The 13374-nt window shown below is 46.1% G+C and overlaps 1 protein-coding gene across 3 annotated transcripts; it reads left to right on the forward strand.

Annotated features, from left to right (window-relative positions):
* The first annotated feature begins 121 nt into the window (after positions 1-121).
* dapk2b (death-associated protein kinase 2b) lies at positions 122-11756 on the forward strand. Of its 3 annotated transcripts, XM_057051793.1 has the most exons (12): positions 151-366; positions 744-879; positions 5011-5232; positions 6257-6395; positions 7229-7358; positions 7436-7484; positions 7570-7596; positions 7691-7843; positions 8081-8126; positions 10686-10775; positions 10861-10938; positions 11217-11756. In XM_057051793.1, exons 2-12 carry the CDS (start codon positions 797-799, stop codon positions 11289-11291), a joined length of 1092 nt encoding a protein of 363 aa, XP_056907773.1. In that variant the 5' UTR covers positions 151-366; positions 744-796; the 3' UTR covers positions 11292-11756. The 3 variants fall into 3 exon arrangements, with proteins under 3 accessions (XP_056907772.1, XP_056907771.1, XP_056907773.1); XM_057051792.1 differs by lacking the exons at positions 10686-10775; positions 10861-10938; positions 11217-11756 and adding an exon at positions 9096-10582 and having other exon boundaries at positions 122-366; positions 741-879; XM_057051791.1 differs by lacking the exons at positions 10686-10775; positions 10861-10938; positions 11217-11756 and adding an exon at positions 9096-10582 and having other exon boundaries at positions 122-366.
* The last annotated feature ends 1618 nt before the right edge of the window (positions 11757-13374 follow it).

Consider the following 13374-nt stretch of genomic DNA (forward strand, 5'->3'; position numbering starts at 1 on the left):
TCAGTAGTTTGCTCCAAACTGCCTTAATATTGGAGAAAATGCTGATATTTATTTACTTTTATGATCGTTTGTTGTCAACCTTGAATGCACATTAGGAAATATAAGATACCAGAGTTCCAGAAAATACATTTAGACATAATTCCCATGGTTTAAAGTAAGAAATAGGGCTGTTCCTCAAAGCAACCGCTCAGCTCGAGAGCAGACGCACCAGTCATCTTTCTCCTAACAGAGCCATCAGTGGGAGGGACTTGTGCTCACACAAAAGCCTGATGGTGCAGCAACAAGTGACAGAACACAGTGGAGAGTTCAGGTAGCAGCATGAGGAGACCACAGCGGCTGTAGGAGAAGTCGAACATCTGACTGAAGGTAGGACGGTCATATTCCTCTTAGTTTTAAGCTCATTTCTTGGTGTAAAAACAGTTGGCTGCTTGTGCTGCTGCCAGACTTGCTTCACCAGACTTGTAATGTTTCGAAACAGGAGCCCACGTCAGATATTCTGCCCCAATTACCCCTTTTCCTGCCTCAATCCGGCTCTAATCACTGCAAACACTTCAGACTGGCACAGTTCTTAATACAGTTCAATTTGGAACTTTTTTATCCTTCCCTCTCAGACCTGCAGTGGTTCTCTGAACAGGGAAGTCAAGTCCAAGTCTGAGGTGGAATGCTCTGCAGCAAGCTGAAACATGCAGTGAACATTTCCATCGCTCCAGAACCTCAATAGGAATACCTCTTTATATCAGCAGGGTCGGACTTGTGGAGGAAAGTCTTGAGCGTTGCACGTCGGGGGAGATAACCCATGTCGATGAAGAGGCCTGGAATGGCAACGTTCAAGCAGCAAAACGTGGAGGATTTCTACGAGATCGGGGAAGTGCTGGGGAGGTGAGTGTCATTCCAGGCGATTAAATCAAGTGTGGACAGGAGCAGCTCCAGAATTCCACTTTCCATCTGCTTTAACATGAGTCAGAGTGTGATTCAGCTCTTCTCCGGGCGGCCCTGAGCCCTGAGTGAAAGGCGCTCTCCAACAGCTGGCCGGTTAGTGCTCGGGTGGGTCGCAGCGTGTGAGCAGGTCGCCTGTGAAAGTAGCAGATAGGGTTTGAAAGCGGAACGCACTCTGCATGTTCTCCCAGCCCGAGCTGGTGGTGGTTTGCTTCGTGAAAGGTGGTTGTTCAGAGACGCTAGTCAGCGCACGCCGAGGAAACCTGGGAGGGGAAATAAGCTGAAGGAAGTTGGTTGGGCGGATTATGGATTTGAGGAAGCTGCAAATCATTTTTTACACAAAAGGGTTCAAGAGAAGCGCGTCTGAGCCCTTCGTTACAGGTCCACCTATGGCCGATGTCTGTCATTGACTGGTCGTTTCCTGCAGCTCCTTGGAGATTCACCGGCAGGATGAACCCGGACCCGGACAGACAGATGCATTTACACATCTGCAGGAAGGAGCTTTTTACCCGTTGATTTAAGGCATCAGATATGAGTTCAGATGATGTTTCACTATTGTCAGCCTTGGATGGTTGTAACAGAGTTCTGGGCCATTGTTGACAGATTTACTCTCACACGTTGTGGTGACAAGAGTTTATGGTAGAACAATGTGTTCGACGACTTTATGAAGATGTCAACTTGTTCTGTGACAGCTGCACCTGATTTACCGCCTGAGCGATGACGCTGATAATGGCATACAGTAGGATTTGTCCACAGCTGCCACCACCCCAACACACACACACACACACACACACGTAATTACTTATTATTTTCCACTTTCTTTAATTTATCCTAATTTGAACCAGCTAGTGCCCAACTGAAACTATGACATTAAGATAACCTTTAAACCCCTAAATATGATGATACATTTGGAGTATTGTTAATTGGTTGACTGAAGTCCCCCATAGGAACCAACATGGGCTGAAAAACAAACACACACCCACACACACACACACACACACATAGGATTGTTGCGACTCTAGTTTTAAAATACCACCAGGAGGTAAGGAAGAGATGGTGCACGGGTTATGAACTGTATGAAATCTGCCCATCAACACCAGATTCCTTCTTGTCCGTGTTTGGACGCAACACCCTAGACGTTTTATGATACAACACTAGCTGCCACATTCGGTGACACAGAGGCCATGGAAAACTTCAAGCTAATCTTTGTCTGTCATCATTAAGCAATGCCATTGTCTTTGCATTGCTAAACAAAAATAAAAGCCTTGTAAACTTCCTCCTGCTGCAGACTCTGACACAGCGGGTAAGAATTAAACACTCGCACACCATCTAAACTTGTGGTGCACGCCGGGTCAAATGCAATATAAGGGAAAGCATTCGCAACCAGAGGACATTCTCAAGGCTTCAGCATTCTGACGAAGACAAACCGGGACCTATTTCTCCACCAGGCTGTGCGGGAAGAACCTTTCTGTGTGGAGTTCCTGTCAGGCGCCGTCCTGAAAGCGTTCTTTTAAGGCTAACTGGCTCCTCGTACAGCAGATGCGTTGACGTGAAAAGAGCCGACAGTCGTGCAGCAGACAGGTGCTGCTTCCACCGAAGGGATTAACTGCACGCTTGATGTATCAGTAGCGGAGTAGAGCTGCAGAGGAGAACAAGAATGTGTAAAGTCAGCTCTGAGTAATAGACATTCCATCTGGTGTGGGTGAGAAAAATGTGTTTATCCAGTGAGGAAACTCCGCGGTGCCCCTTGGGACATTCCTGGGGTTTCTGTTCGGGCCGGAGTTCAAATGGCACCGCTTCAAAGCTGATGAGAACAAAGTGATTCCTGAACATATGAGGGCTTGAGCGTGATTTCATTAGCAGGTCGTTTCCGCACGTTTTGTTTTTGCAACTTTAAAAAAAACATATATGTTCACTCTTTTTTGCTTGTCTTCGTGGGATGAGTCATTTGGTTTAGCGGAGCTTGTAGAAGGGCGGCGAGCGCTCATGAACCTGCATGTCTCTGTCACATCACCCTGGAGGTTATACGGTATGGCTGAAAAATGTGTTTAAATATTGGGCCGGCGCCACTTGTCCAAGCACTCGTCATACTTGTCCAACCTTGCCTGTGGCTAATGACCTTCAGCTGTTGGATGTAGAAGGTCTGCAGGGAGATGGTACTTTCAGGCTCGGCTTAGAGCTAAGACAGCCGGCACGTCTGGCCCGTTGGAGAATACCACCCCCAAACATCAATAATCTCTCCACACTTCATAACCAGAGATCTTACCCAGACCTGTAAGTTGTCCACTCTCACTTTTGAGCCACAACTGTCAAACGAGGACACTTTGCGTCTTCCACGGGACGATTCCTGCTCTTGGGATCCACGAGGCTTGTTCTGTCAAGTGTCCCCCTACCTGAGCTCACGACTTAATGCTTTCTTTAATACCAGGATGTCTTCTGAATAGAATAGACAATATTTGGGATTTGGTGCTTCCTGCCCCGCTCCCACATCTCACCCGTCTTGTTTTTAATTGTGGATTGACTCTTGACATTAACCCCTGCAACCTTCTGCAGAGGTCAGAGATTCTGTTATTTTTCTCTGTGTGAGGTATTAAATCTCATTCCTTTTGATTAGAAACACATGCAGAGGAACCCAAAAAAGCGAGGCCTGATTCGTACCACCCCGAGTTTGAGGCTTAAAACATTATTATTCTTTCAGCCCATCGCCTAATTTTGCGAGTCCTCCGACCACTTTGGTCCTCGCCGCCACTAAAGGTCAGACCTCAGAGGAACATGCGCCTCGGGATCAGTTGCACTGTTGTTTTGCTCGAGCCACCAAAGGTCTCAGCTGAGCCATGTGTGCAGCAGAGCTGTAACAGGTTTGTTGAGCTGTGGAAAAAGGGGATAGGGTGTGTCCCAACAGTTCCGTGTCAACACGGTGAAAGACACGGTCGCTCCGTTTAAAGCCTGACGGGCTGGCGCTACCTCTGGGTGAGCTCCCTTTACATGCGCAAGTGTGAAACTGTTGTGTTTAACACCATTACTGCTGCTGTGCAGCAGCTCCTCTCAGCGGCCTTCCCCATGTCACGCTCCTCCGGACCCAGCGGGCCTTTTCCTCCTCCAGGGGAGGGGCGGACCGATGGAGAACGGGCCAGGCTATTCTTGGACAACCAGACAGTGTGATGATAGCAGATGCAGATTGTCCAGCCTCTCACAGCCACCCCGGGATCTCTGTGTGGACACTTATGTCCAAAACATGTCAAAAGGCTGCCAATTATTATCAGCGTCCTCTCAGTGCGCTCTTTCGGAATGTCTAAAAATACACGCCGAGGAATCTGCGTTATAAAATCAGGGGTTTAACGACTGAACGTCGCCGTTCTTTCTTGTCCCGTTTAGTTGCTCAAAAGTGTCATTCCTGACTGGCTAAAGTGACTGGGAGGCTCGTTTCGGTGTCAGAATGCACAGGTCAGACGGGTCGGAGCGCAGCGTGCATGTCCGGCTGAGTCATGGGTGATGTTACAACTGGGCCCCAACACTTCCATGGTTCCATCCATGGTTTCAGTGACTGAAGCAGAAACCTTTGCGTCGGTACACTGGATGTATGAAATCCTTATATTGTGTCAGAGTAGCTCAAACAACTATGAACTATATGGGTGCAGAAACAATAGAATATTGAGAATATCCCTCCGAGAGCTGCAACTCTGTTGTGAAATATTCAGAGGTTTTAGCTTTTTTTTTCTCATCAGGCTCCATTCTGAGGATTGCCAGAAATTTGGCGGGGCTCCTTGAGTGGGAGGACAGCTGTCCTGTCCTCACTCCCGTCCTATTGGATTGTGCTCTGGCTGGGAAATGGGAAATGATGAACTACGCCTCAATATCTCAAATGCTTTTGACAAAGGGTTTCCTCCCACGATACGTGTCTTTGCTCCATCCTGTTTGTAACTATTCGGAATCACCCTCTGTCTTAAGAAATGATACTTAAGGTGGTGAAATATTCCCCTGTCACAACTTGCCGGATTTGATTCATTTCCCACAGTGAACGTGCTCCACTTCCATACTGACCTGAACCCGTGTCTCCTCCATTTGTGTCCACAGCGGCCAGTTTGCGATCGTCAAACGCTGCAAGGACAAGATCGTGGGCATCGAATACGCCGCCAAGTTCATCAAGAAGCGGCAGAGCCGGGCCAGCCGACGCGGCGTGAAAAGAGAGGAGATCGAGCGGGAGGTGGACATCCTGCAGCAGATCCAGCACCCCAACATCGTGGCCCTGCACGACGTGTTCGAAAACCGAACCGATGTCATTCTCATCCTGGAGCTGTGAGTCGCAGGAGGATTTGAAAATATGCGATGACACCAGACACAGTTAAATGTCGACCAGAATCAATACTGCTGTCCTTGTTTTGATCTGTGAGCTCATTCCGCTGCACGCAGACTGTTTGTTGAACCTGTGTTTGCTGAAATTCGTGTGCCAGAATCCTGTGTGCCAAAGACTCAGACACTGTCAATAAGGCCTGTGACTGAAAGGGGCCCTCGGGGGGACCCTGACTGGGTTCAGCGAGTGCCTGGGAACACGAAAGAAACAATTAGGACTAAATGCGAGCGGGGTTTAATCAAAGCAGGGGCTAACTGGCTAAAAGTCTCCCTGTTAGGCAGGAAGACACCGCCTGTGTCATCCTGTCTTTTCTGTTCTGTATCTGAATTAAGAACATTACGTCTGTTCACGCCAGCTGGTCAAATGACGTTTATTAGAATTTCCCCGCATATTTTGAGGAGTTCATTTTCGAGCAGTCGGCCACAGAGGGAGGCGTGAGATTTTTCTAAGGCAACCAGAAACACAGTTTATTGCAGGTCATTTTCAGTAGAGCTCATACAGACGAAATGAGCTGCTCTAAAACTGCTAAACTGAATTGACGCCAGAATTATAAGGGCAATTTTGCAGGTTTATAATATTAAGGTCTCTTCTGGTGGGATAAATGCTGGTTTTAGGGACAGTAGTGAAACTTTTCTTGCAAGATACCAATGAAGTTGTGCAGCTATTGTCACTAAATTAGTGAGGTCTTTAGTCAGCAAAGGACACAGAGATCTCATTTAAAAAAATATGTTTTTTAAAGGCAGGATTATATAAAAGAATATAGATATGATCTTTTTCACCAATTTCAAGATGATAAATGATATAATTCAACTATCAGAAATCTTAGAAAGTATGGAGCTGAAAAAGTGGTTATTTTTGAAAGGAAACCATGAGGCAAAATCTAGAGTTGCAACCTCTGTGTGTGTGTGTGTGTGTGTTGTGTGTGTGTGTGTGTGTGTGTGTGTGTGTGTGTGTGTGTGTGTTTTGCAGGGTTTCTGGTGGAGAACTCTTCGATTTCCTGGCGCAGAAGGAGTCTCTCAGTGAAGAAGAGGCCACTCAGTTTATTAAACAGATCCTGGACGGGGTCGAGTACCTTCACTCCAAGAGGATCATACATTTTGATCTAAAGGTACAAAGTGCTTCGACTCGTGCATCAAACTGAGTAAAGGATCTCACGTCTGTCCTCAGTCAAATTCATACCGCATGTTTAGCTATCGTACATCCTTCCTGTTTTTGTGGCTAAGTCACCCCCCCCCCCCCCCCCCCTCCAAGACAGACACCATGAGGTTATCTTTCCACTTTGAGAGAGCAGCACATCACACGTGACGGCTGCTGTCTCTACAAATGTGGAGCCTCTTAACTCGTCTTGCTTTTGCTTTGTTTTGTTTGAAACCAAATCCATCCAGTTTGGGTACATTTATTATCTTGGTTGCGTAGGTGAAGTAGACATTTAAAAAAAAAAACCCCGACAGAGGTATGAATCTTAGATAACTGGAAACAAAAATAATACTTTAGTGTATTTTTTTTAACCTTTGCTGAAGAGGGTGTGTTTTCACTGGCGTGGGATCTGTCTCTTATCTCAAAAAGTTCTGGACAGATTCTTATGAAACTTAGCGAGCAGATGGTTGTACGTCAGAGGATTTGGTTGACGCTCCTTCAGGAATCTGGAAGCACTCCTTTTTGTGATCAGATGTGCACTTTTTGACTTTTTGACTGATCAACGCAGTCTTGCGAAATCCAGAATTCTTTCTTTAGGTAAATCTTATATTCGCTGATGAATTCATACTCTATACTAACACGTAGGACTTCTTTCTGACTCTAACTCCTGCCATTTCCCTTTGATGCTTGCACAAAAGGCGGCTTTAGCGGCGTTCACAGGTAACACGCCCTTGCTCATCGCCCCCATTGTTGGTGTCAGCAGAGGTGTTGTGACAGATCCGTTTCCTCCGTCTCCTTCTCTAGCCTGAAAACATCATGCTCCTGGACAGGAACGTCCCCCTGCCCCGCATCAAACTCATAGACTTCGGCCTGGCGCACAAAATCGAGGCTGGCGTTGAATTCAAAAATATCTTCGGGACCCCTGAATTCGTGGGTAAGTGTCTGATAATAATTGGAGGAAGGTGGCATTGGGGTGTGTGACGAAGTCGTGCGTGTGTGGTCTATTTTCAGCTCCGGAGATAGTCAACTATGAGCCACTGGGCTTGGAGGCAGACATGTGGTAAGAGCTTTTAATTGCCTCTGACTCTTCTGCCTCTGCAGCACGTTGGTCTGGATTAACCATGTGACCTTTTTCTTCTCCACAGGAGCATCGGGGTCATCACGTATATCCTGTAAGTCGTCCGACCTTTTAACTGAGTTAACTCTGAGTTTCTGCAGAGAGGTTGTCAGACGTGAGGGTGAGGTTGTTACGTGTTGTTCTTGCAGTCTGAGCGGAGCCTCACCGTTCCTCGGCGAGTCCAAACAGGAAACTCTTGGGAACGTCTCGGCCATGAACTACAACTTCGACGAGGAGTTCTTCAGTAACACAAGCGAGTTGGCCAAGAGTTTCATCAGCCAGCTCCTGGAGAAGGACAGGAGGTGAAAACTTTGCCTGTATTTTGGATTAGTTGTTCATGGTACTTCTTCCTGGAGAGACGTGCAACAGTTTCTTTTCTGCTCGCTGTTCTTTGCATGTGTTTCCATTTAATTCCGCCTCCATTCCTGTGAACGTTGTCCTGGTTGCGAGTGTATTCCGGAGAGATTCACACTGAAACGCGTGAAAGTTTCACCCCGTTTTGTGTTTATTCAGCTGTGCTTTCTCTTTGATCCCCACAGAAAACGGATGAGCATTCAGGAGGCCCTCAACCATCCCTGGATTAAGGTATGATCGGTGCCAATTACAGCATGTTTGTTTCCCTCTTTTCACATGTCGGATCCCACCCAGAATCCACGTAACCATTCATGTCAAAGGTAACGGTTTTACTGGAGGGAAATCATTCATCCGATGGTGCCAAAATCACCCACTAACTCGCCTGAGGAACGATCTGGTTAGCTGGAACGTCCCCTGTCGCAGTTACAGTATAGCGTGTTTATAAAAGCACCACACCCGTCTCACTGGGAGTGTCACGCCTGAACAGTTTACAGTCTGAAAATTCCTTTTTTATCGCGAAAATCTGCTCTTGCTGAAGATATTGACTCCAACATTTAGTGGTGCAGGTGAAAGGTGACTCAGTGCTGTTACCCCTCATAAATCAGGGGGAAGGGGATGAGAAGGGGAGTCAAATGAGAAGGTGATTATTGAGTTCCAAGCTTGAGACCAGTAGGGGTCCCGCAGTCATAGACCCCGGACAGATCCCTGCCTTACAGACCATGACCAGACTCCACGAAGACCAACCCTCATCAGTCGGCTCCTCGGAGCACATTTCCTCATTTCTGCTTTATTTCTTGCCACTTGTGGACTAATCTAAGACGGGTCAATCAAGACGGGTGGAATCAAATTTCTATTAAGAAAGTCAAAACTAAACTGGCCATTCAGCATATATTCATGAGAAATGTGGAGAGGTTCCGTTCCAAGGCCATCAGATTTCCTTTTGCAGGCTTGTGCATGTGTGTGTTATTGTGATGCGGACGCTTCATCCTGTTTGGAATAGAGCATGAGGCCAGGAAACATAACACACTCCGCTGGAATGTCCTTTGTTTTTGGTGCTCTTACCTGCTATGGCTTCCAGGGTCACGCACTAATCCTACAGCACCACATGTGTCGGAGGTTTCGCCTCCGTGTGTGTTTGCAAAGGTGCAACAACGAGACCTCTCACTCAGTTTGTGTGTCCCTCCACCCTTCTGTCTGAAGTCCCGCGGGCCCGTTGAAGAGAATAGTGCCCCCGCTGATGCAGAGAAGAAAGGGGAGCCGCTGAAGACCAAGCGCCTGAAGGAGTACACCATTCAGTCCCTCTCCAGCATGCCTCAGAACAACACGTACGCCAACTTTGAGCTCTTTGCTCACGTGGTGGAGGATGTCAGCCTGTTGGAGGTGGGAATCTCTGAAGTGGCAGAAGCCCATCGCACTCTGCAGGGTGATATGGAAGCCCTGGTGTCCATCTACACTGGCAAAGAGGCCTGGTACAAGGAGGAGAGCGAGAGCGCCCGGAAGCATCTGTCACAGGTCCGCTATGAGTTTCGTAAAGTAGAGGCCCAGAGGAGGCAGCTCCAGGAGGACCTGCAGGACGTAGACGCTGGCCTGGGCAGCATCAGCGGCGCGTACAGCCAGAGGCAGCGTCAGCTGGACTCTCTCAGGCAGGAGCTGAACTCAGAGCTGCAGTGGCTGCAGGAGGTGATGAGCTCTCTGCACCCAGAGAGAAGCGGCGCCGTCCTTGGCGGCGGCCTGAATACGGACGTGAAGCAGGCACTGGCGGAGCTACTGCGTCACTCCTGCAGAAGGGAACTACGTCCTGAAGCAAAGCAGAAGCTCACAGAATCAGGCTAACAGACCGGCTGACAAGCGGCCTTCCAGGCTTCTCGAATTCAACAAGATTTTTTTTCTTTATTGATCTGAATTCATATTATTCTAATTAAGCAAAAGGAAAACAAATGCGCAGAAGATGGGCGAATGGCTCGACGGGTTAATTTATTAGATCCCACATTTATTTATGATGGTGGTTAGCTTAGCTAGGCACAAAGTAGAGAAATGGAAGGAAAGCTAGAAAAAAATCGACCTGCACTTTTAAATCATGTTAAATTGGGGGGGGGGTTGGTTTTTTTTACAAGCTGCATGAAAGATTTTGTTTTATTGTATTTTCATCGATGACGTATTAGCTGCAGGGATATTTTTGTTGGCTTCAGAAAGCAAATTCCCATAAACGTTGAGTTATTTCTTTCAGAAGAATAATTATGATTCAATTATAGGATCATTTTCAGACTGAAGTAACATTAATAGACTCATTTTTGAAATACATTTATTTGCACACTGTTCCTGCCTGCTAAAGTCCCTATGATGTTATTTTCTGGCACCCAGTAAATGTTGGTGTTTGTACTGTATAAGAAGAGAAAAAACCTTCACCATTTTATTGATTTATTCCTCCATTCCACTCTATTTTTATATGCCTTACAACAAAGTGAATTTATTTATTTATGCCTCTTTAAACATTTTCTTTCTTGGGCATCTTCTATCAGCCAACAAACACATTTTTAAAAAAATCAAATAAAATCACCTGCTTAAATCTGCTCATGTCACTTTTATATCAGGCTTTAACATCCATCCATACAAACAAATACATGTTTATCTGCATTTTGACTGTTTGACTGCACCAGCTAAACACTGAAATAAACGCTAATTTCCCATCGTGTCTGCTGCTTATAGCTTATTTCTGACCTGGTTTGAATATTTCACCTTAATACGACAGATCGTTGCTCTGCTGTCTCTTCCCTCGTTGTGTGTCTGCAGCCTCTGAATCCCAGACAAGCCATGGTCAAGAGACTGTCGGTGGTCAACCTGGAGAACTTTAGGAGGCAGTACGCCAGACGCAGGTGGAAGGTAAAGCGCGGGAGGGCCTTTTGCCGCTCTTCTTTAAAATTTGCAGGGGCTCATTTCTTTCTCTTGTTTTTCTTGTGACCAACAGCTCTCATTCAGAATCGTCGCTCTGTGCAACCATCTGACACGGATCATGAAGAAGGGACACAAGCTCCCTCAGAGTGAGGTAAGAGTTGTTTCAATCTGGATTATCAACTATAGATTTGCTGCGTGTTGTGTGTGCAGAAAGAATGGAATGAGCTTATGAAGGACTGAAACCACCGGCTTGTCCTAATAAAATCTGCTCAAAGGTCGCAGACTGGTCACAAATTAACTATTTATAGGTGGTCTGTTTATTCTCCACCACATGTTGCACCCCCTAACGTTCCAAATTCCCTTTTTATCTCAAAAGAAAACCATCTAATTTCGCCCACATTAACCACCAAAATGCGTTGGTTATTTCAGAGGGACTGTGAAAGCGACCAAGAAGAAGAGACTCTGAGGAGGCCGAGGACCAGGAAGAGAAGCAGCACTTCCTGAGAGCCAACAAGTGTGTCAACAAAGCTGCGGTTGCACAAAGTGACTCGGCACTTCCCCCCCACACACACCAGCCAGAAATCCTATGTACCTTTAAATGCCTGCTGTTAAGGCTGCATGCTCAGTTGGTCACTGGGAAGCAGCAGAACATTTCTAAAATGAAGTTGTGTGATTTTTCTCACGTGAGGAAACGTAACCTGGACTGTCTCTGACAGGAAGTGAACTGTGGATAAACACAGGACTGTTCTCTGTAGGCAGCTGGTATCTACAGTCTTAAACACAACTCTTGGTAATTCTCTTTAACACCTGAAACGAAAAGAAGAAGATGGGTTTCCCCTCCTATTTTTAACTGTCCAGGCTGCAGTTTTGTTCATAACCAAATGTTTACATGCTGTTCTCCATTCTGTAGAACATTGGTGTGAATGTTATTGTTACCTAAAATAAAATATTGAAATACTGTTTTCCTCACAGGATGTAACCTCACAGGAAATGCATTTGAATGTAGTCGTGTCAACATAAATCTGAGAAATAACACGGAGGAGAGAACCTGCAATTGTTTACTATGCAAGGTAACATAAGTGAGAACAAGGATTCCATCTGTCCCCACACATGGACACCACCTCATACTGAACTTACACTAATTTGGACAGAAAAATACAAAAAACAAATTTGATGCTAGATGCAGTTGAAATCCTTACGCAACTAAAAAATAAAGATCTCCGTAATGTTATAGACTAAAAACTGACAGTTATTTCAGTAAAACTCACAATCTTGTCCATTAAAATGTACTTTAGTCTCATATCTCACATATCAGGAAAAGGGTCAGCTCATCCAAACATGTTTGCTTTGGTTTGCACAAGATGCGAAAAAGAACCCGATCAGTCAACTTAAACTGTTTTAACATCAAACAATTGACTTAATGGAGCCACAGGCTGGCATTCATCTGGTGGTAACTGGAGTTGCCATGGTGATGCAGTGGAATGTGTGCTTTTACTGATGCGTGATCGTCCAGTATTTATCAGAGTCTCTTTGTTGTTTTGGACAGTGCAGACTCCTAAAGTAATTATTGTGCATGCAGCTCTGGCCAGCGTCCTTCCACCAAACGCGCGACGGCTGCACCCACACAGACCCTGATGTGGGCGCTGCAAAACCATTTATTCCTGCAAATGACCCAGAGCTGCATGCTTCCTGTATTTATCACACATTCAACTGTAACTGTTTATTTCTGTGTGTGCACAGATAAAGACTAATCTAAATAATTTTTGCAGACTGTAAAAGTGAAAGCTCGCAGAGCTGCTTGTCTTTCTGTGAAATATTGGTGTATTTATCATGCAGATGTATATTTTGTCTTATTTGAGCATATCTGAGGTCAAGAAAAGAGCTTTTTTGCTTCTTAATCTCATTCAGAGCTGTAAACTGAGGTTTTGTTCAATAAAAGCGATGAAGAACACAGTCGCCTTGGCTGTCGGTTGTGTAAAGTCAGTAAAAATGAGAGCGCCTCCTTAGATGTGGAGCGGACGGCCTGACATGTAAGTTATCTATGAACGTGTTCATTGTGGCCCTGCGTTTCCCACAGATTCAGCCTCTCATTAGTAATGACCTGCGACCTGAGCTCAATCACGTTCTGGCAGGGACACAATGTGGGCCAGGTCCACGCAGACGGTAGGAGAGCAGCCGACAAGTGGGTCAGTCTTAGACCCGTTAGCACGTTTGAGAACCTGAGTTTTTTCAGACACATGTAAACAACGGAGGTTTGGTTCATGGATGCGTTCATCGGGCTGTAGAACCAGGATATGTCCAGCTCCTCATGTGAGTCTGGTCCTGGTTCTGGGGACACAGAACTGATCTGACCCAGTGACTTCGTACAGCAGCCGAAGGTCAGCCGTGTATTTTAGCTCTAATCCACTCAGGGCTCCACGAACCAGCATCAGTATTTTAAAGTCAGCTCCCTGACAGACAGGAAGCGCGTGCTGAGCGTTCCAGTGAGAACAGCAGCAGCTTTTAGCCAAAGGCACTGGAACGAACGTGCAACTTTATTAACAAAGTTACTCGAGGTTGATCGGTAGCCTACTTAAACTGACATTTT

This window comes from Takifugu flavidus, chromosome 13, assembly GCF_003711565.1.
Source record: "Takifugu flavidus isolate HTHZ2018 chromosome 13, ASM371156v2, whole genome shotgun sequence".
Lineage (NCBI taxonomy): Eukaryota > Metazoa > Chordata > Actinopteri > Tetraodontiformes > Tetraodontidae > Takifugu > Takifugu flavidus.